The sequence below is a fragment of the Mercenaria mercenaria genome, chromosome 7 (genome assembly GCF_021730395.1).
Source record: "Mercenaria mercenaria strain notata chromosome 7, MADL_Memer_1, whole genome shotgun sequence".
Classification (NCBI taxonomy): domain Eukaryota; kingdom Metazoa; phylum Mollusca; class Bivalvia; order Venerida; family Veneridae; genus Mercenaria; species Mercenaria mercenaria.
Window position 1 is genome coordinate 79,352,199 of NC_069367.1, and position 20,837 is coordinate 79,373,035.

General features: G+C 34.3%; 1 protein-coding gene across 1 annotated transcript; it reads left to right on the forward strand.

Annotated features, from left to right (window-relative positions):
• The first annotated feature begins 15,833 nt into the window (after positions 1-15,833).
• On the forward strand, positions 15,834-18,892 carry LOC123553814 (uncharacterized). Its single transcript, XM_045343480.2, has 2 exons — positions 15,834-16,061; positions 17,857-18,892. Exons 1-2 carry the CDS (start codon positions 15,940-15,942, stop codon positions 18,149-18,151), a joined length of 417 nt encoding a protein of 138 aa, XP_045199415.2. The 5' UTR covers positions 15,834-15,939; the 3' UTR covers positions 18,152-18,892.
• Positions 18,893-20,837: the final 1,945 nt, after the last annotated feature.

Below are 20,837 nucleotides of genomic sequence, written 5' to 3' on the forward strand. Positions count from 1 at the left end.
TAAACATATTCGTTCTTATTTTTTGAATATTTCAAATGGTGTACATTTTAACAAAGCGTTCGTTGTTTTACAGACGTTAAAATGAAAGTGTATTCTTTACAGATGCTTCAAATTGTAGGTTCCTCAATGCTTCTATTCAAAGAACTTGGTAACACCAAGCAACACCACATTTTCCTGCGTAATAATTAGGCACTACTTCACGTGAAATTTTCTTCCATTTATCGTCGGCTTCCAATCTGTCCATCAATAGCTCTAGACTCTTGTACTCCTCAATTTCCTGTAGCGTATGATATTGTGATGAAAGGACAACAAACCCTCCTAAAATGGAAACAAAATTTTGTTAAGTATAATTAACATGAATCTAAAGTATCATAGTTTTAACAATTTCAATGTCAACTCTATAAAAACATATAATTGCATGTTCGAATGATTTTGTTTAAAACAACTTGATAGAGAAAGTTTTGCTTCAAATGCCATATGAAATTTTAGATTATTGTTGATGTCAATATAAGTTGTTTTGACATGCATTTCTGTAAATTGACTGAGGACAAACTCTACAAGTGTTAACATAACAACATAACATACAAATCTTGTTATATGAAAATGAATATGAAAAAGTACGGAAGTCAATGTACATTTATGCACTTATGCCCGTAAAGTGACGTGTGAAACTTTTTTATTTCATTTTTACGAAATAACATTTCGTCTGTACGAAATAATAATTAGTTTTCACGAAATAATAATTTCGTTATTTTATTTCGTAAAAACGAAATCTTATTTCGTTAAAAAGAAATGTTATTTCGTGAAAACGAAATATATTTGGTAAAAACGAAATGTTTTTCGTAAAAATGAAATCTTATTTCGTAATGAAATGTTAATTCGTTCGTAGAAACGAAATTTTATTTCTTAAAAACAAAATGTATTTCGTAAAAACGAAATCTTATTTCGTAAAAACGAAATCTTATTCCGTAAAAACGAAATGTATTTCATAAAAACGAAATCTTATTTCGTGAAAACAAAATGAAATGTATATGGTAAAAAACGTTTTTACGAAATAACGTTTCATTTTTATAAAATCTTATTTCGTAAATACGAAATAAAAGGAAGTTCAACATGTCATTTTACGGGCACCGTACAACGTTCTTTGCAGTTTGTTTCTAACTTTGTGTGATTTCTACATCGCTACAGAGGTATCAGTTCGGTTCGGATGTGACCATGTACTTAAAAGATGACATGTATTTGATTTTGATACATTTTAAAGTGATACATCATCCGCGATCGGTCGAAAAACACGACATAGGGTCATTATGTAAACAAATATGCCAATTAGTGTAATATCACCATCCTTGTTTCTTTAAAATCTGTGCGATATGTATCGTTTTTATGATGCCAGAAACTTTCGAAAGGCTGATTATGGTCAACAGATAGTCGATTCCTTTTTTGCAAATGAATTGTTATTGACGTCTGATGGTTATACGTTTATTTGCATGCTTTGCTTTGATTTCATTTCCTAACACTGTTATATTTCTTTTTTTAAAGTAAATGTACTGCAAACCACTAAATTTACCGGGTTTTACTAGTCTGATCATTTCCACCAAAGCGTTACGAGGCACATGGTCTTCGCCAGCGTAAACATCCGGTTATGACATCATAGGAATCTACAAGACAAAGTGATAGAACAATATATTTCAAGTTGTAGTCGAGTATTCAAGAAACCAATAGCAAATGTTACCTACATTTGTGCACATTCGTAAACTTAGAATACTTTCCAAATACCTAACGCGTTAAATACCTGTTTTACCGCATGGTGTTTTCAACACCTTTAACTGCAGAAACAATAAATTTCCATCAATTTACAAGGTTAGTAGATAAGCATCACAAAAACTTAGTGATCACGTGTTTGTTATAAAGGTAAGTGGGAACTGACAGACATCGTGTTTAGATATTTTTCTTATCTGAAAACCGATGCTTTATCTTCTTACATAAACAGACAAGACAAGGTATGTGGATAAATGATGGCAGACAAATGTTCAGCATAGCCAGTTTGTTACTTTATACAAAGGAAATGCTACCTCAATTTTGTCTAAAGTTACCAGCGGGAATTGTAGACGGTGATTCCGTTATACAGTCAACAATGTAGTTTTCATACAGACTTGACACATTTGCTATACTCAACATAGCTTCACTAAGGTCTAAAGCATCGATATCTTTGAATCCACGATTCCTCAATTAAAAATAAAATAATTACAGTTTTACCAAATAACACCTCACATACATATGCATATAATGCAGGTTTCATTGAGGTAGCTAAAAAAGTCAAATTCAAGGCCCCAGTAGGTTTTGTTAATTGGGTTATTTTTGCAAATGTTGTATGATATCTGACAGCAGATTGAATGACATGCTCATTTGAAACGCTCATAGGTAAATACTGAGATGCTTTATAATCAAAACACGTAAACAATGACAAAGCTTGAACTGTGCAAATATGCCTATTTGTCACGCGACCATTATCGAAATATACAGTATAAATGATGACGGGCTTGGTAAATTGTAAACATTGCTATTATACTATAAAGTTAAAGATGTTTGAACTAAATCTTAGTTATTTTCTAACGAAGCCAAGGACTTCGTAGTTAGCAAAGCTGAATAGAGCGTCGGGTATATCGGGTCGTGGTTGCAATAGATTGGACAAAATGTACCTTTAAACATATTTTGTTACCTTCCATCTCTTAAACATAGGTCTGCATGTTTTATGTTTTGATGTGGCGGAGCACATATCCGTATCAAACATTGTAAGTATGTAAACTTAAATGTTTTAAAACAACTTAGACGTTTCATTATCAAGTTATTTGTCAACCTCACGTATTTAAGCTAAATCTATAATAAAAGTGTCGTTAATCAATACTGTACTGATCTGACCAAAGGGAAAACTGTTTAAGAACAATATTTTACTTAATGTTTTCTAAGACTAAAAGCTCCTTTCTCGGTTTTCTTCATAGATAGGCGGTGAATCTTTTGTAGTTACTTACATATAGTGCGATCTTTTATTTGTCTCTTACAGTTCTTATTCTTAGGATGGCTGTGTACATATTTCACATGCCATTGACTTGTTCATTTGTCTTACCTTACATAAACGACATAAAACGAAATACGCATTTAGAAATATTTAGCATATCAGGGTATTATATCACAAAAATACTAACATATTTTTTATATTATGAAAGTACTAATGCTGCGAATTTCATTTGAATCTAAGTCGAAAGATTAAAGTTTACCTCAACAGCGACGAGTCCTGTACCCGCCCCTACATCCAGAATTCAAACATTTGCCCGTAGCTTTTCAGAAGTATTATTCATAGTTACATAGTACTTGCAACATATTGCAAATGGTATCATTTGAAAGAGTAAACCTGTTTCTATTGACTGACTTGATTAGCATGACATGGCACAGTACGAAACAACAGGATATAATGCAACCATAGTAACGCGCTACCGGCCCAGGTGGAGTTTTGTCATACGTATGCTGAGGTAAAAGATTGATAAAATAAATATCAGCAGCAGAATTTCTAAAAAAACTCGCGATTCTGTTTGACGACGTGACAAATGACAGTCATGCATGCTATGAATTTAAGTATGTCGTCACAAAAACGTTTGGAAATTGTCGCAAACATTAAATTTTGCAAAGAAGTAGGCAAAAAACCATCGGAAACGTATAAGCTACTGAAGCGGACACGGGTAGACAACTGCATTTTCCGTGCTCTGGTATTCATGTGGTTTCGACGCTTTTCTGATGGCCGACAGTCCCTTGAAAACGATGCAGGCCGTGGACGGAAGTCGACAATCGGACCATCAGCCATGCCGTCAATAGAAGACAAACTGAAAGCGGACTGCAGAATGACCGTACGGAAGCTGTCAGAGGCTGCCAATGTCAGCTTTGGGACCGCACACAGCATTCTGACCACCAAATTAAACATGTGGAAGGTATTTAACAGTGTTCACTTCTCTTGTACAATGATATTTTATATACAGTAGTATAATAGTACTTTAATATTGGATGGGGGAATATTCAAATTGCTGCAAATTTTTATGATGGACACTAAAATGTTATAAATTGTCCCAAGTTAGGAAACAGAAGCAGTTATTTTTATCATTTTAAAAATGACAAAATTATATTTTATTATTCTGATTGCCGATGTATTATCCGCCGTACTCACTGACCTGGGCCTGTTCGACTTTGCTATTTTCCCGGAGTTGAAGTCCCACCTCAAGGGTCGCCGATTAAAAAATTTACAGAAGCTACAGACGGCTGCAAACGCATTGATACGCCAGTACACGGCAGAGTACTGTCCGGATTCCATCTTCAACTAATGGCCAAAGAGACACGAACGCTGTTTACAATGTTCCGGTTCCTAGTTTGATCACACAAGATGTATCTCGAGCATATTCAGGATAGTTGACGTCGTCGAAGTGATCACGACGCGGGCTGGCAGCGCGATAGTGTGCGTTTTCAAGTCGCCGTCATTTGATGTAGGAGAGACAGGCATTTTTGATATTTGCAGACGTAGTAGAAGATAGAAGGACGTTTCTATTGATATATTTTTTATTAATGCATGTCTTAATCTATTAAATATATAGAGGCATTCTACGTAATTATTGATCATCCCTCGTACATTTAGCAAACGCAGCCACACAGGACGCGAAATTCATCCTCTACTAGTACAGACACTAGTACAGACACTAGTACAGACACAGAGCGATCTGGCCAGAGGGACAGAGTGAGATAAAGCCCCAAGAACAGATAGAGAGAAATCCTTTTTAAATACGGGCTTGTCCGGCCAACTTAACCTAGCTTTTTGCTAATAGTCAGTCTGGTTCTTTAACGCGCCCGGTGTATAGCATCGATACACGCGAAGCCGTCTATCCTGGAAAGAACCAGTACAGGCCTCTGAGTTAGGTGGGAGACACTGAAGAGCATCTCAGAAATTTCCAGTGCCTGGACCGTGATTCAAATGTCGCTTGACACATTCGATTTTCGTTTCAGGTATTTTTGAAATTTAATTTTGCTAGTCTGGGCTTAATAATCAGGAGCTCTCCGTCTGTTTGATCTTCAGTCAGCAAACCATTGTATTCAATGAGCAAGCGCATACATGGCTGATTCCATGCTATTATAATTACTGGAGTTTCCCAGCGTTCGGCCAGTTAGTCACTTTGATCCCTGCTAGCATACTGTCAACATGGCACATAACAATTTAGAAAACCACCCTCTATTGACGTAAATTCTTTCAAACAGGCCATTTCTGCATCAGATAATCATTTAATAATGAGTCACGAAACTAAAATACAAAAGTGGAAAACCACAGATCGCTCAACACGACATAAACGAAAATGTTGCAGGCTCGGTTTGGTTGAGCCTGTTCATGGACCGTAGCGGAAATACAAGCTATCGTCTACGCTCTCTAATATCAAACTAAAGTCGTATTGTCCCTATGGCATAATGTATAATGTAATTTTTCAATGAGCAATGACACTCCTTACTTTTTGTATCATATTGCCCCAATGGCACCAAAATGACGCGTCACTGTATTACATCGAATTTCAGATGAATTATACATCACATAACCAAGCTCTTAAACAGTTTACCTTTGCCACACCTGCTTCGTTGTACTTATATTCACTGAAATCATCCGAGTTATTCTTATTGTGATAAATATTATTGTTGATTACGTCAGTACGATATTGTGCACATAATGATAAAGTGGATGAAACAAAATAAAATAACAGACTGACCCAAACTACAACGCAACCCCATAAAATCCGATGATAATACTTTTGATGTCATATATTATTTCCTGTATTTTAAGGTTTAGGAGTATATAACCAAAACACAGAAATATTCTATAAACGAACAACATCGTTACCAATCTTATAACTGACCATTACATGTTCTGCCATACTGTCCCGTACTTAAAATATTCTGAAAAAGTTGTCCCCCTTTGAAAATGAATGCCATGTTGTTCGTTTATCAAAAATGTCTGTGTTACTGGTATACTCCTAAACCTTAAAATGTTTGGATTAATATATCATCTAACCTGGTAAAATATCATTAAAGATGATTTATAAAATAATATTACATATACTCATTTATACAAGATAATACTTTAAAATATATTAACTGTTAGTTGCAGCTACAATAACCAAGTGAAGTTGTTATCCCCAAGACCACCGCCATCAGCCAACACCACAACTGCAACCAACACCACAACGTCCGACACCCATCCATCCCAAGCACCACTGCCATCATCCATATATACTGCCAACACAACCATCCATCACCAGCAACTACTACTGCAACCACCACTAACACTTCAAACACTCTAAACAACCACCACCCTCCACCAATGCCACGGCAAACATCATTTCAAACACCCACTACAATCCCCACTACTGATAACTACAACCATCATTATCAATTATCCACAACTAATGTCAATACCACCATTAAAGATAAAGGGTAAGGGTAGATTTTCCGGAAGCACAGAGCACCCCAAACACAGCCATAAAGCAATGCATCGCGAAGTAGGCCCTTATCAAAAAGCTGTAACGAAAGAATATTGTAGACTGGTTGCTTCAAAAGTACATTTTGGTTACCTGCAAAATACAGAATAAAGAGGCGTAAGCGGTTTGGGGTACGGGATAGATAAAAAGGTCGGAAGTTGAGGGAAAGTTGAAAAAGAAAGGATGAATGTTCGACCGGGAAAGCCATTATCATCCACAACCAAAACCACAAATTTCAACGGCAACGATAATCCCATCTATTACCACCAACAACTAATGCAACTACCGCCACCACTTCAAACACTCATTACCAGCAACACTTCAAACACCCATCAGCCCAACCAAACGACAACTACCATATACCACACTACCAGCACCACCACTGTCATCACCACTACTACCAACAACCACCACTGCCACCATATCCAACTTAAACAGCAACCAGCATCAAGACCACTATTGCTCCACCACTTCAAACATCATCCACTACCATGGTGGTGAAAATTGTGGCGGTGATGGTGGTAGTAGTAATGATGGTGAGGAGTGTTGTAAGTGGTCATTTGGTGATAGTGATGGTGAAAGATGGTGTTGGTGATGGTGTTGTTGTATGTCGTAGAGAAAAACTGAAAATTGTAACAGAAATCCTTACGAAGTAAGACAGACACAAGTAATTCATTTCTCTTAATTTATATTAGAAAAAAAACTAGATTATAACGCCGACATAAAATAAAAGTTATATGAAAATGTAGATCTAATAAATGATGAACTGGGGTCGAGTGGACATTTAAAATTAAACGATGCAGTTTTGGTCAGTGGCTATCATTTCTTTTTATCTGATTTATCAATATGTACACACTATCGTTAAATCGTGATCAACAATACTATCTATCCTTATTTGACCTTTAAGAATGACTCGGGCGATTTAAGTTGGTGTAAATAAACAAAATAAGTGTGACAATGACCTGTAATTTTTTAAATCATTTATGACATGATATTGTTCTCAATAAGGTCGCGTTAGAAAACATTTATTTTAAGCAAGTTTATACATAAATTATTATACTTTCATTGAACTTTGGTTCTATTCTTACGTAAGAACCGCAGTCATTTTATGATCAAGCCATTTTATAATAGAGAAGAATAATTTATTTAATTTAAAAGTTGTTATTTCGTCAATATTTTCACAACTGCAATTATCCATCATCGCTGCTGCCACCACCGTTCACCACTAAAGCCAACACCAAAACTGCAACCACCACCTCAACAACTTGAAACACCCATCAATCACCACGACCACCCGCCACCAATATCACAACCATCATCACCACTTCTAACACTGAAAACAACCATCACCCTCCACCACTATCATTACCACAATCACTTCAAACACTTACCACAATCACCACCACCCATCATTGTAACAATTATCGACACATATCCAGCACAACGCGGTGGTAGTGGTGGTGGAATTCGTGGTGATGGTGATAGTTATGATGATGTTAGTGTGTTTTGCAAGTGGTCATGGTGGTGACAGTGGTGGTGGTGAAGAATGGTATTGAAGTTGATGGTGTTATATGATGTTGTTAAAAACAGCGAATTTTTGTAAAAAATCTTAACGAAATAACACCTTTTAAGTAAGTAGATCTTTTTCTTTATATTTATATTCATTTAGAAAATGACTAGATCGTATCAATTCGTACTTCAACATAGAATAAATGAGATACAGATGGGACTTTTAAAAAAGTGTCTATATAAAATATAAACATTTATTACAAAATTTACAAATACGTTCTATGGATTAAGGGTATGTTCCACAAACGGTTAGAGCCCGATACACAAAAACCATGCACATGCCCTGCCTCCCACTCATTTCAAAGGTTTTGGAAATGGTAGTTGATCAGTTGACCCGTAAGATCAGTATCCAGATAAAAAATCACTTATGATGGGCTGCAGTCTGCATATAAGACGTTTTACCCAACTGAGACGGCTCTTATGAAAATACAGATTGACATAACAAAATAACAGAATAATATCAGTCTGTTGACCAACACTGCATGTTTGTTGCGAGAATCATCTTCGGTTTTGACACTATTGACCATTATACACAGTTTGACTGACATGAGCACCGACAAAGCAGATATAGTCGTGAGTCGCCTATCTATGCAACCATTATTAAATGCTGCTCGTTGAGTTGTTGACGCCTATGCTGTTAAAGTAAAGTAAAGATCTACTGTCAGCTGTTTAAAGACATGGTTTCAGTCAAGTTCTTTCAAATTGTTCGAATTTCAATATCAACAGAGGTTTAATTTTGTCGTATCATATCAACTGTAAAGTTTCATGGAGCCTTACAGAACATTAAATTAATAATCTGCAAATTATAGTGTCTCATACTGCCCGTAAATAATTACGACAATCTCTCAACACGAAGCTAAAAGTGGTCAGAAACATAATAGTCATTGAACTTAATTTAGACTGTTTTATTTAAATGAACATTAAGCTGAACGCATCGAAAAAATGATCTATTTTGTAGCAGCATTTGAAAACTTCATTTCTAGATTCTTTACAACAGATCAAGTGCGTAAAAATAAGAATCACGACATTTTATTTCCACCAATACAAATCTCGGTAGAAGTGAATCACATACGGAAAGTGAACAGCCTGCATAAGATACAGGAATCAAGTTATATATTCATTAACCTTTGTTTGAAATCTAGGTTTGTAATATCATGTAAATACTAATCATCACTAATACTGCGAAAATAAAGAAAGAAGAAGGAACAATGTTAAAAGAATTACCCGAGGAGACGCTAGAAATCTGACACATATCTGTTAGTGTATCTACGTAGTGATAGTTAGATTCACATGATTCATCCACGGCTTTAACCCCCAATTGTAAATGACTATCTAATAAAATACGCGGAAAGCGAACAACGTCATAAAATACGTCAAAAATATTGCCTAAATCAGATTGACATTTAATGGTCATGAATAAATTTATGACTAGCAACATCTTTTTACCAGAATACAAAAATACCCAAATACTCTTCTCCAAAGCCTTTAGAGCAATATTAGAGGGTTTGTCATTACTCCTTACTAAGTATGGTCAACCTTTTATTTAATTCATTTGAGTACATATTTACTGTACTTTCGACTGATTTACCTGATTGTAAGTTCCAGCAGTATCAGTGTAGTATTTAAGTGATTGTTGATTACTGCCTGGGACCCCTCTGTCAACAAAGTGTAACGAAGACGCCATGAAGAACAGGTATACAACTAACAAATATAGATGGAGAAAATCGCTCTCTTGATTTGATATTATTCTTTCAGCTTGTAATTTGACCTGTACCCTGAAGAATAAGCAAATAGAGTGTATCGTAAAGTATTGCAATATAGGTTCTTGTGTAGTATAAAAAGAAAAGAAATGAGAATCGTTTTACAATATTTGTATACATTTAACAATTATGTCTACTAAGACTTGCAATGTACAAAAAGAATTCAAGTAAGAAAACAGGAAAAGCTTTGATGCAAGGCATGTTAACCATTTGCATAATGATACCGTTGTGGTAATTTGTTTGTTATTTGTTAAATGATATTGTTTCGCTAAACTGCATAGCTTTCCTCATGGATTCATAAAACAGTGTTTCTGAAATGCAGCTTCATCAGTCAATAATAATCCCTCAGTCCACAGCCATGTTCACATCAATCTTATGCCATGCCGAACATAATAAGCCGGATAAGTCTGTCAACAGTATTCAAACAACTAGAAAAAAAGTTGTTTCATTAAAATATTAAGTTTTGCTTATGTAATTCATAAAGCAGTGATATTGAAGCAGTCAAGAAGCAGTCAAACATAATTCTTTAGCCAGCAGTCATGTTCACAGCATTTTGATGCAATGCTCAGCATTTTACAGTGTCTTGAAGAATGTTTATGTGTCTGCAGTGCTAACTATATTAAAATACTACTAGCACAATCGATATCAGTTAAATTGTAGTGTGAAAGGTGACTGATGTCTAAAACTGACGCGACAAAACAAAAACTTCCGCAAAATATATATAATCAACACCTACGAGAAATATCTTCGCAATATTTATAATCTGACCGACTGAAAAGGTGACAGTGCACATACGAAGCTATTGTACATTATATGGAAAGTAAAGAACCATATTATTAATTTCTTGATACATTGTATAAGGTCTGTTGTACTTTAATAGTGATAAAATCATAGACAACGGACTTAGTACAACACTAAAAACCCTGCGAAATATAAAAGAATAATACAGAAATACTAAATTTACTTCTTTCTCTGGTGTTATGACGCACACCGGCTAAAATGTAAGCAATAAAAATGTACGTACATTTAAGAAAACAACAATTTCTTGTTATGTAAACAGGATTATATTGCAGAAAAAAAATCAGTTTCATATACAGTGTTCTATGTGCAGTCTTTTACTGTATTCGTATCATATATTTCATATTTTTCTGAAATTTCTTTCACATTAACTTACGTCAGAACATGTGAAAAATATAATATAGTTTATTATATATTTCTTTTATAGGAAAAACTTCTTGGATCCATTTTTTCGGGTTTTGTGTTATTCGTTTCAATATTTTGTTGATGATACAATATTGTATTGATAATATTTATAAACTTGTCATTTAACGTTAGATAAAACAAAAGAAATGATAAAATATGAAAATAATATAGCATACCGTAAGTTAATATATTTGCTCCTTAAAATTCAATCTAATTTTCAAAGGCACGTTTCACGAAAATGCATATTAGTGGTTTCTGTCGTCCATTACGCCGTTAAAATTATGTTGTACATAATATACTGTACAGTAGCTTTAACTTTTATATGTCACTGACCTCTAACCCTAACCTTTAGACGAGTTTATGTTAATCGGGTTACCAGATTTTAGGACTGACTTTATCATACAGCTGTATGAAAAATATCTGTTTTTCATAACCTGATATAAAAACCTCAGATCCCCTCTATAAATTCCAGTTTGTTGAGTATAATTTCTCGCAAAGGACAAGCCCATGACTTTTACTGGGGGCCATATGCCGTTATTCTATGTATCATTGAAGGTTTCATGTATATCACCATATGAACATATCTGCGGATGTCTCTAAATTCTTTTTGGTACTTGTAACATGTGCAAATGTTGAGTTCTACTCATTCCGGGGTTTGAGGGCTCGGACGGTAGCATGCATTTTCACTATCATATAAGAACAGGCTCAATCGAACCGAGCCTGCAATACTTTGATATTTGTCGTGCTAGGCGACCAGTGGAGTTACCATTTTTTATGTTTATTACGTTAGCAGAATGCTTTTGAAAAATGACTGACTAGCTCAGTAGGTAGAACAGTCAAGATTGTGATCGATACAAGGTAGGTTCAAATCCCGTGCTGAAATTTGTCATTCAACATCTTTTTAACAATGTTAATTGGATTAGCATTCTTTTCTCTTTTCGAACACGTTATTTTATGAGGAGTTTATCGACACGTACTTCAGTGTTTCGATAATAGGCCCAACTAAGCCAGTCTCAATCCACTAGTTTATTTTAATCACCATTATACTCGCACATAAATGAGTTGGCTGATCATATAACCAAAACCTCTCCATAAACAGAAATATACTATCTTTTAAAGTGCATCAGTGGCGAACCTCGTTAACAACAGAGATAAAATTAACGTGCGGAAACTCACGAGATAGACACATTTATAGATGCAGTCTTAAAATTATTTGAGGCAATTTGTAGCTCGATTATTGAAGAGAAATCTTCGAAATTGTTGGCGTATATTGTTTGTTTGTTCAGCTAAAATTTTGGATGTTTGGTTTAGCTTTTGTTTTCAGCTGTTGATAGTTGCAGTTATTGTTCATGTTTATGATTAGACCGATTAGACTGATTATTTTATTTTTTGTGTTGACGAGTTTTGTTTAGTGTATATATTTCCAATTTTTTTTTTATTTGGTTGCAAAATGTTTAGAATGTTCTGAGTTTTAAGACCGATCGTTTGGTTTTAAACGGTTCTTGGGCAGGGTATGAATATTTAATTACTGTTGATGTTTTGTTTATCATAATATATCTCTGTCTATGTGATAAGGCTTGCTGACAAAGTGGGGCAAATTTAAATTTGTTTATGAATGAGAATGTACGATTAGTTTAAACATATTTTATTCCAAGTAATACATGTACAAATAAATACATACATCAAGTTTGAATGTACGATTTAGGTGTAAATAGTACGCCACCATCTTTAAGTAGATATGAACAGTAATGAAAAATATACAACAAAAAATGTTCGAACTCAATAAAGGGCTAGTTCCCAAGGTAAATATTATACATAGTCATGAGGTTCTTTTATCAGCGTTTAAGTTCTTGATACTTATAAAATGACTTCGTCTGTTATTTAGAAAGTAACCAACAAACCTATGTTACTGTAATTTTTTCAAAACTGTCATACTTACTTGACGAGATCGAAATAATTTCAAAAAGATTTTACTTACATTTGTATATATGATATGTCCTGAACATGTTAGAAAATAGCATCAACAACAACAATTTCATAAAACGCACGCAATTAGCCCTGTTTTGTAATATTACACTGACACAAATTAAAATTCGTGTCATGATCGCTAGCCGAAAAACTGAAATTAACAAAACTAGATACACGATGGTATTCAATGCATGTCGACACATGCATGCACGCACTCCTACACATACAATGAACAGCCATTTGGACGCCTATGCCGAGCTAACCACAACCAAGTTCGACAAAAAGAAATTATTCTCCATAATTGTTCTCTGTCTGTGTACAATGTATTAATAAAAACTGTCTAGCACTTTTAAAGTTGCCTATTTTGTGTGAGGCGGACTGACTGACTAATTTATGAATTTGGGAGGACCACTTATCCCATCCGTTAACAGACATGTACAAACACATTACTTATAAACGCATGCCATCCCAAAAGGCAAAGGAACGATGTATTCGATGTGGGGTGTCATAACGACGATTGGTGTGTCGGCTTTTTGAGAGATGGCATTAGGTGTGGCACCACAATGAAGATTATTCTAGATAAATGTATAACAAAAATTGCACTTTAATCATATTTTTTTCAATGGACAACTTTTGTGTACTCTATAAAAACAATATATCATTTACAGAACAAACTCCGTTAAATAATTGGCATCCATGCTTTTTCTGAGACTCTTTCGATTAATTACTCATAATTGCACTAAGTAGCTTCTATATCATATATTTCAACAAAAAGTTCTTGCTTATTTGCGAAGCAACATTATGGCTTGCAATAACTCATGGTGTTATCTATTTTGTACGTGTCAATGTTTGCTGTAAATGATAGAGAAACTCAACAGTTATTTCTCGAAGTGTATTCAAAAGTGTACAATAATATACAATTTATGACAAAAAAATTCACAAGATTTTGTCAAACGGAATTTCAAATAAATATTTCTCATGCACAAAGCTTAACACTTTATATGTATGTTCTTCCCTTTTTGTAAATGTTAGAGTTTTTCAAGAGAGGCATTTTATAATGCTATTTAATCTTGAAAAATGTTTTCGATAAAATTTAATAAAATCTTAAGCGAGTTCGAGATATCGAGTTTGAACTGTATCTACATATGGCTGTTTGATTGACATTATCTTGTATAAATGGATAGCACCTTTTGGTAAAATTTATGTTTATGTTGCTGTGCTAAAACATTATATATCAGAAAAATCATGTGTCAAGGAAAGTACTAAAAAGCCAAACAAATGTTGCATGATCTTCTGAATAATTATAAACAGTGACGTTACCTATTCAATTACACCGACAGGAAAACTGTTCTTCTGTGAAGCCAGACCTCTTCATACATTCTTACAATTATGGCTTTTGGAGAGAACAGCAGGCGAATTTTGTAAAACTGAAAAATATATGTCATTTTTGAAAACATTTTGTCACAATAACCTTTAATTTTTATTCAGAGTATATAGCAACTGTTTACATAGTTACCATACAAGTCAACACATTCTGCTGTTCTGAGATTCTCCCATGAAAAACTTAAAGGTGGTCAATCTCATCCAAGCAAATTTTATGGCATTCAAAATGAAAAGTAGATCTGGTACTAATAAATCTGGCATCAATTCCAAGGACATAATAGAACCTCTAAAATGTTTTTATGACTCAACCGCAAAAAAAACTGTTCCACTATTTTCCATATACTACAGACTCCTAAGCAATCATCAGTTTGAAAGGAAATATCATTATGATGCGGCTTCTATCAAAGGATATCATTGAATCTTTGAATGCCATTTTTCTTGCATTTTAGACAAAAACTAAAACTCAATTCACTTAAAAGGGGAAAATTTAAATTTAAAAAGTTAAAAAAAAATATTTGTTTGCATTGCTTTGATATAGATGAGTGTTTTTTCTACTTATTTCCTTTTCAGCCAAAACAGACATGATTAGAAATCAAAATAAAAGAAAATTGAAGCTGTCAGTATTTAAGACTACATGTACTAGTGAATTTGATTTTACATTTTATAAAAATAAGTAAGTATATACTTAATTGCCATGGAAAAGCTACTGATTAAGTTTCACTTAAATTTGCCTATGTATTTGTTTTTAACTAATTTGTACACTTTGTATCAAAACAATGGTCTATTAGGCGTTAAGCTTGATCTTTAATCATGAATAACATGAGTAAATTTTTCCTCGGAGACAATTTGTCAAAATGGGACCGAGTTTACTGGCGAGGAATTAACTGTAAGACATCATTTATGAGCTTTTTAAGGACTTTCGACCACTTCACAATAAAAAACAATGAAGAAGAGTAAAACTGTACCATTTAAATGAAACGATATATATACAACTGCCTGTTTTGATTTGAAACAAACCTTTTCCGGAGAAAGTGCTTTCGATTGTCTATCGCACAGCCGCCGCCACGTTTGTTTACCAAGATCCCCTCAGTCAATCAGGTTACAGATTTTGTCGCTGGTGGTTACCTGTCGTACTTTTTTGAAGTTCGCAGGGGACCAGTCTACTTTTTTCATTGCATTTATATGAAACCAAACTATTCGCTTTTTACTAACTAAAACAACACATAGTTTGTTAAATGCTTAGTGTCCGGTAGCCTTTAAAACTATTCAAGTATATAATTAGCTCAAATAAACATCATAATGAATAAATATGCAAATTTTGCATAAAATATGCAACAAGGAAGTGTTTGCCATATACGGTTGTTGCTTGCTAGTTTTTGCCAGTGTAAACGATTTTATCCGGTTGCTTTCAACTGCGCCTGCGTAAAACGGAAAAAATGAAATGCGTATATTATCAATTGTGTGTCTTATGTTGTGTTAAAAAGCATATTCATTTATAAATCATGGATGGTCACTGTCCAACTATGAAGCCGTCTCAAATTCGATACTCTGCAGTTTCTGAAAAAGATATGGATGATAATGGAATATTGATTGGACAAGAGCTTGATGACCTTATAAAAAACAGGTGATTTTCATGTTACCTTTTTATTTTTGTCTGATATGTCATGATTATCAGTATAATTACATACTCGAAACATAAATGAGCACATTAATTACACGTAACTGCATTACGTCTATTAACAAAACGGATCAAACGTTTAAATAACAATTGTTGTAATATAATTTTCCAAAAATATTGTCTTAAAATTGTAATACAATACAACTTTTAAAACGAAACAAAGGTTGCATTACATATAAAAGAAGTAAGGATAGGTAATTATTTTGTTGGTTTTAAGTTCACATTAACACATATAACAACATAATAATAACGACACAGGTGTGTTTCGGGCCAGTATTTTAGGTACTAATGTGTACTTATCATCGATCTTCCGCAAATCAGTTGAATTGCTACCTAAGTGACGTAAAAAGCAAGGCTCCGACTAATAAGTTGATGGACAGTAGCTGAAGTATCCTAAAGTTTAATATATACGAAATAAGTCTAAAATTCTAAATACATATATGATTCAGATGCTTATATACTATAGCTGCTATTGACCATAAGAATAATCTTCTTAATGGCAATTGTCCATCACTAGTAAAATTGGGAAGGATAAACAACTGTGTCTGTAACAACTATGAATTCCCAAGCATCATTTCCTAATTCGCTGAGCTCAAACAAAAATAAATTATCTTTCCCATAATCAGAGGATCAACAGGAGCAAAACAGATTAATAATTTAACATTTAGGCTTTGTTATCCGCATTGCTATAGTATAACACTCAACTTCAGCCATATAATCTACCAGTTGATTAATGTATATATTGAAAACATACGGTCATGAATATACTTTCCGGGTCATTATGCTGCGAGGCGCCTACTCAACTCTAATTCCCTCTCAAGCTCCGACTTAAGTGGGTGGTATAAAGAAACAAAGTTTCAACACAAGCCACCTTCTTCTTATGCCCGGATACCAATTTCCCAAAATTTCAAGATATCGATCTTTTCGTCATTTATTGAAAAAGTTTTGGCGTCCAGTTTTGAAAGAATTTTCGAAACGAGTCCATCTCGCGGAAAGGGCCATCATTGATATTATTACTTACTCCAATGTTGTTTGTACGAATATTAACGCAATTGTCTTTCCATATAAAATGTATAGTGAATGCAAATTTTGTATACATCAAATAAGGTTGGAAAAGGAACTCGCGTTGCAACAAATTTTGACCTGCATAAATAGACAGCCTAAACCAAGTCCTCCCAAAATGCCAGCCCCTATCCCTCTCCCCGACCTAGATTTGTAACGTTCATCAATTTATATAGTCCTTTCTTTACATTCCGAGCCATTTGTCAATATTTTCTTCATACTGAAGAAGCATAGTTTTGGTTAGAAAAGTCAGCAGAAGCCTCCTTTTCTTTACGTTTTCTCTGAAGTTTCCACGGGGGAGCCTCTCTTTACCCCTCCGGAGGAGTTGATTCCTCCTCCCACACTCTTTTTACATTGGGTAACATCTAAATTGATCACGCTAAGTCCCTGGCGTTAAAAACTATTATAAACTATCTTTGCCAAATATATTGAGGAAGTGTTAGTATATCTAAACTCCAAACTACGGTATAGGTTAATAAAGTTAAAATACGCTGAGACTGATGTTAAATTGAAAGGCTTACGTCATAAGATATCATAGAGATATTTCTCACATTCATATATTTTTCTTAACAGATTATAAAAACCTACTGATCACGGGATACGTTAAAATACATATTTTGGCAAAATAAGTGCTATGTAATTTGCAATGCAAACAAAATCTTTTTTCTTTTTCTTGTAGGAAAAATATAGGGGCAATTCCACCACTTCCGATCGCACAACATAACCACTACTGGGTTACCCCAAATAACAGACGTCTCTGGATTTGCCGACAGTTGCAAAGGCTTGAAATGTTAAACATGATTAGAGTGAGAAAAGTAGGGTTTATTCCCACTGGTGTGTTTGATGACCTAACGATTATAGATGTTGGTAGACAACAATCAAATCGTAAACAGAAGTCAAGCTTAATACTTGGACTAGTCGCGGGGATAGTATGTGCTGTCGTTATCGTATTGGCTTATTTTCTGAATAAATAATCAAATTGCAGATGCGCTGATGTATACAACTTACGGGACACTGTTGTTAGTGGTAATGCATTCAAAACTTGCGTTCAAAATTAGGAGACTTTACCTACCGGTATATGAGCTAAGCAAGGTATGAAACATTGCAATTTGAACACAATCAATTTATGGATAGCTCATAAGCTGTATGGACGCATCATCGCTTTGTTAACAAACTGTTTAATGAAGAGTATAAAATAATTGGGTAAAATCTTAATATTTCATAACATGCAAGCCGTGCTTTTTTGTAACATTCGACCGTTGAAGAGAAACTGTTGATTAATTATATGTACAGTATTGTAGTCAAGTTCTTTTTAAGACCACTGTGTTAGAATCTTTTGCATCTATTGCATAATTTAGTTTTCCTATATTTTTGATAAAGAGGCCTAGAACTGACTTGATTTTGTTAATGGTCGGCAGAATGTTCAATGCAAACTTCATGAAAGTTGGGAAAAATTCACAAGTTGGGAGCTATTGATTTCTACAGGTCATAGTAAGGTCGTAGCAGAACATGTGCATACAACAATAAGATTGGCCCAGTACTTGCCACTTCTTAGTATCAGTATCATCAGCCGGCCGTAATCATATCTGTAATTCGTACACATAATAGTGTCAATACTCTCGGCACACCTAACTTCATAAACAAACAAGTGTGTATAATTTCCATCATTGTGATATTGATAGAGTTTGAAAGAAGTAAAATAAAAATCAAGGAGACAGTTAATCACATGTAGTAGAGTAATAGGTGAGTAGTGAGGACGTTGTTTGCAATTTTAGTTTATGCTATCATTAATTCAATTCATTATTATTATACAAAACAGTTTAAAATGAGCAAAATCAAAAACGGAATTAATTTTAAAACAGTTAGTAGAATAAGCTTTTATTTTATGTTTTCGAGTGAATTATAGAGTTTTCTCAGTGAAATAATTTTAAGTGATAATCCACAGTTTTAAAACAGTGGATTATCCTTTTTATTTTTCACTGTTTTTGCCGAACTAGTTCCGGTCCTCCGTCGCGATTGAAGTCAAATTGTATACCGAGCGTTATGAATACCGGGGACCATAATGACGATGACATAATTTTATTTGTGTTATGTTTTCTGCTGACCTTTCCCGCGATTTCGACATTTTATAAATTACGCAACAACAGTAGAGTTTTACACATGAATTAAAAAGAAAATTTGTTTGTGTCAGTGAAATATCAATTTTATTTCACTCTTGATCACCAAAAAAAGTCATTTTCACTCGTGGCTACGCCACTCGTGAAAATATCAGTTTTTGATGCTCACTTGTAAAATAAAATTGATATTTCACTGAAACAAACAAATTGTCAATGGGTCAGGAGTCAATCTGTACTTCTCTAACTATAACCAGATACCCATGTAGTATGTATAAATAGTATTGTCAACAAATTAAACAATTTTTACAGGGGCGTACCTGGATGCTTTTGAAATGTACGCCAGATATGAGCAGCATAGTAACGAACCAAGCAGAAATGCTGCGAATGTGGGGTAGGTGAGGGAAGGGGTCTCAATCTCTCGGCGGACTGGGTTTTTAGGGCCTCCCCTTGAAAATGTGGAAACATGTTCGGCAAGAGATGCGTTCTCTTGCTATAGTCTAGCGTTAATATATTTTGTTTGTCACATTTGTACTTCATATTACAAAGATAATCATTCAAATTCATAGTTTGTCACACCGCGCATGGTTACCGGCAGGGATCGTGACAGTGTCTTAAATTGCAACTGGAGCAGCCCCGGATACTTTGAAGAATATAACCATTTTTCATAAAGAGTCCTATGTAACTTTACCATGGTGTGCTTCAATAGCTCGCTCGCTCTGGCACGATACTTGGACCCTGCTGGTATTCATTAATAATTTTATCTAACATTGTAAAATGTTTAATATCTATTTCGCAGATGTTTCCTTGAATTACTTCGATACAAAGATAATAACAAAATAAATTATGCCAGACTTAATATGTTGAAAACTCAGAGTTCTGTGAATTGCTCTATAAAATACACTGCAGGACAAAACTTTAAATCAACAGTAAAAGTAGATAATGTAGTTATGTTGCAAAATATTTGCGTCACTGAAACACTGTGTCTATTCTATGATATATCTTATTGTGCAACTGCCAAGACCTGCGCAGACATATCATTGTGTATCGCCAAATGGACCTAACAATGTGTCCGTTAGGGTAACTGCACCTAACTCTTACATAAATCCCAACTGCTACACATGTGAACAAATCGCATATTCGAACCGTGCGCAAAGCTGTTATCATCATTGTTTATTATTTAATATCCTCTACACCGTAAAGATTGCATACTTATTAGGCAATGAATGGAACGTTACCGCACACATTAAGATGTACTAAGTTTTTTGTTGTTATCGTTTTTTAAAATCTTTAATGCATGACTTCTGCATCCGAATTTTAACAAGTTTTTGAATAAATGTATCTACCCGCACATTGCAAACATTTTAAGTTTTCTCACGCGAAACGCAAATAGCGTTAATTGTTAAATGGTATTGCGGTATCTAGATTTGGATATAGATTGATAGATTTAATTGCAACCATGAAAACAATCTGCAATATCACGCCAAGAGTGTTATATTTAGCGTAACCTTTTTCTATCTCAACATCGGCTGATGATTTTTGTTCT

Coding starts and splice junctions, on each gene's coding strand:
- LOC123553814 (XM_045343480.2), top strand. CDS start 15,940: ATGGATGGTCACTGTCCAACTATGAAGCCGTCTCAAATTCGATACTCT. Junction 16,062..17,856: donor GATGACCTTATAAAAAACAG/GTGATTTTCATG, acceptor TTTTTCTTGTAG/GAAAAATATAGGGGCAATTC.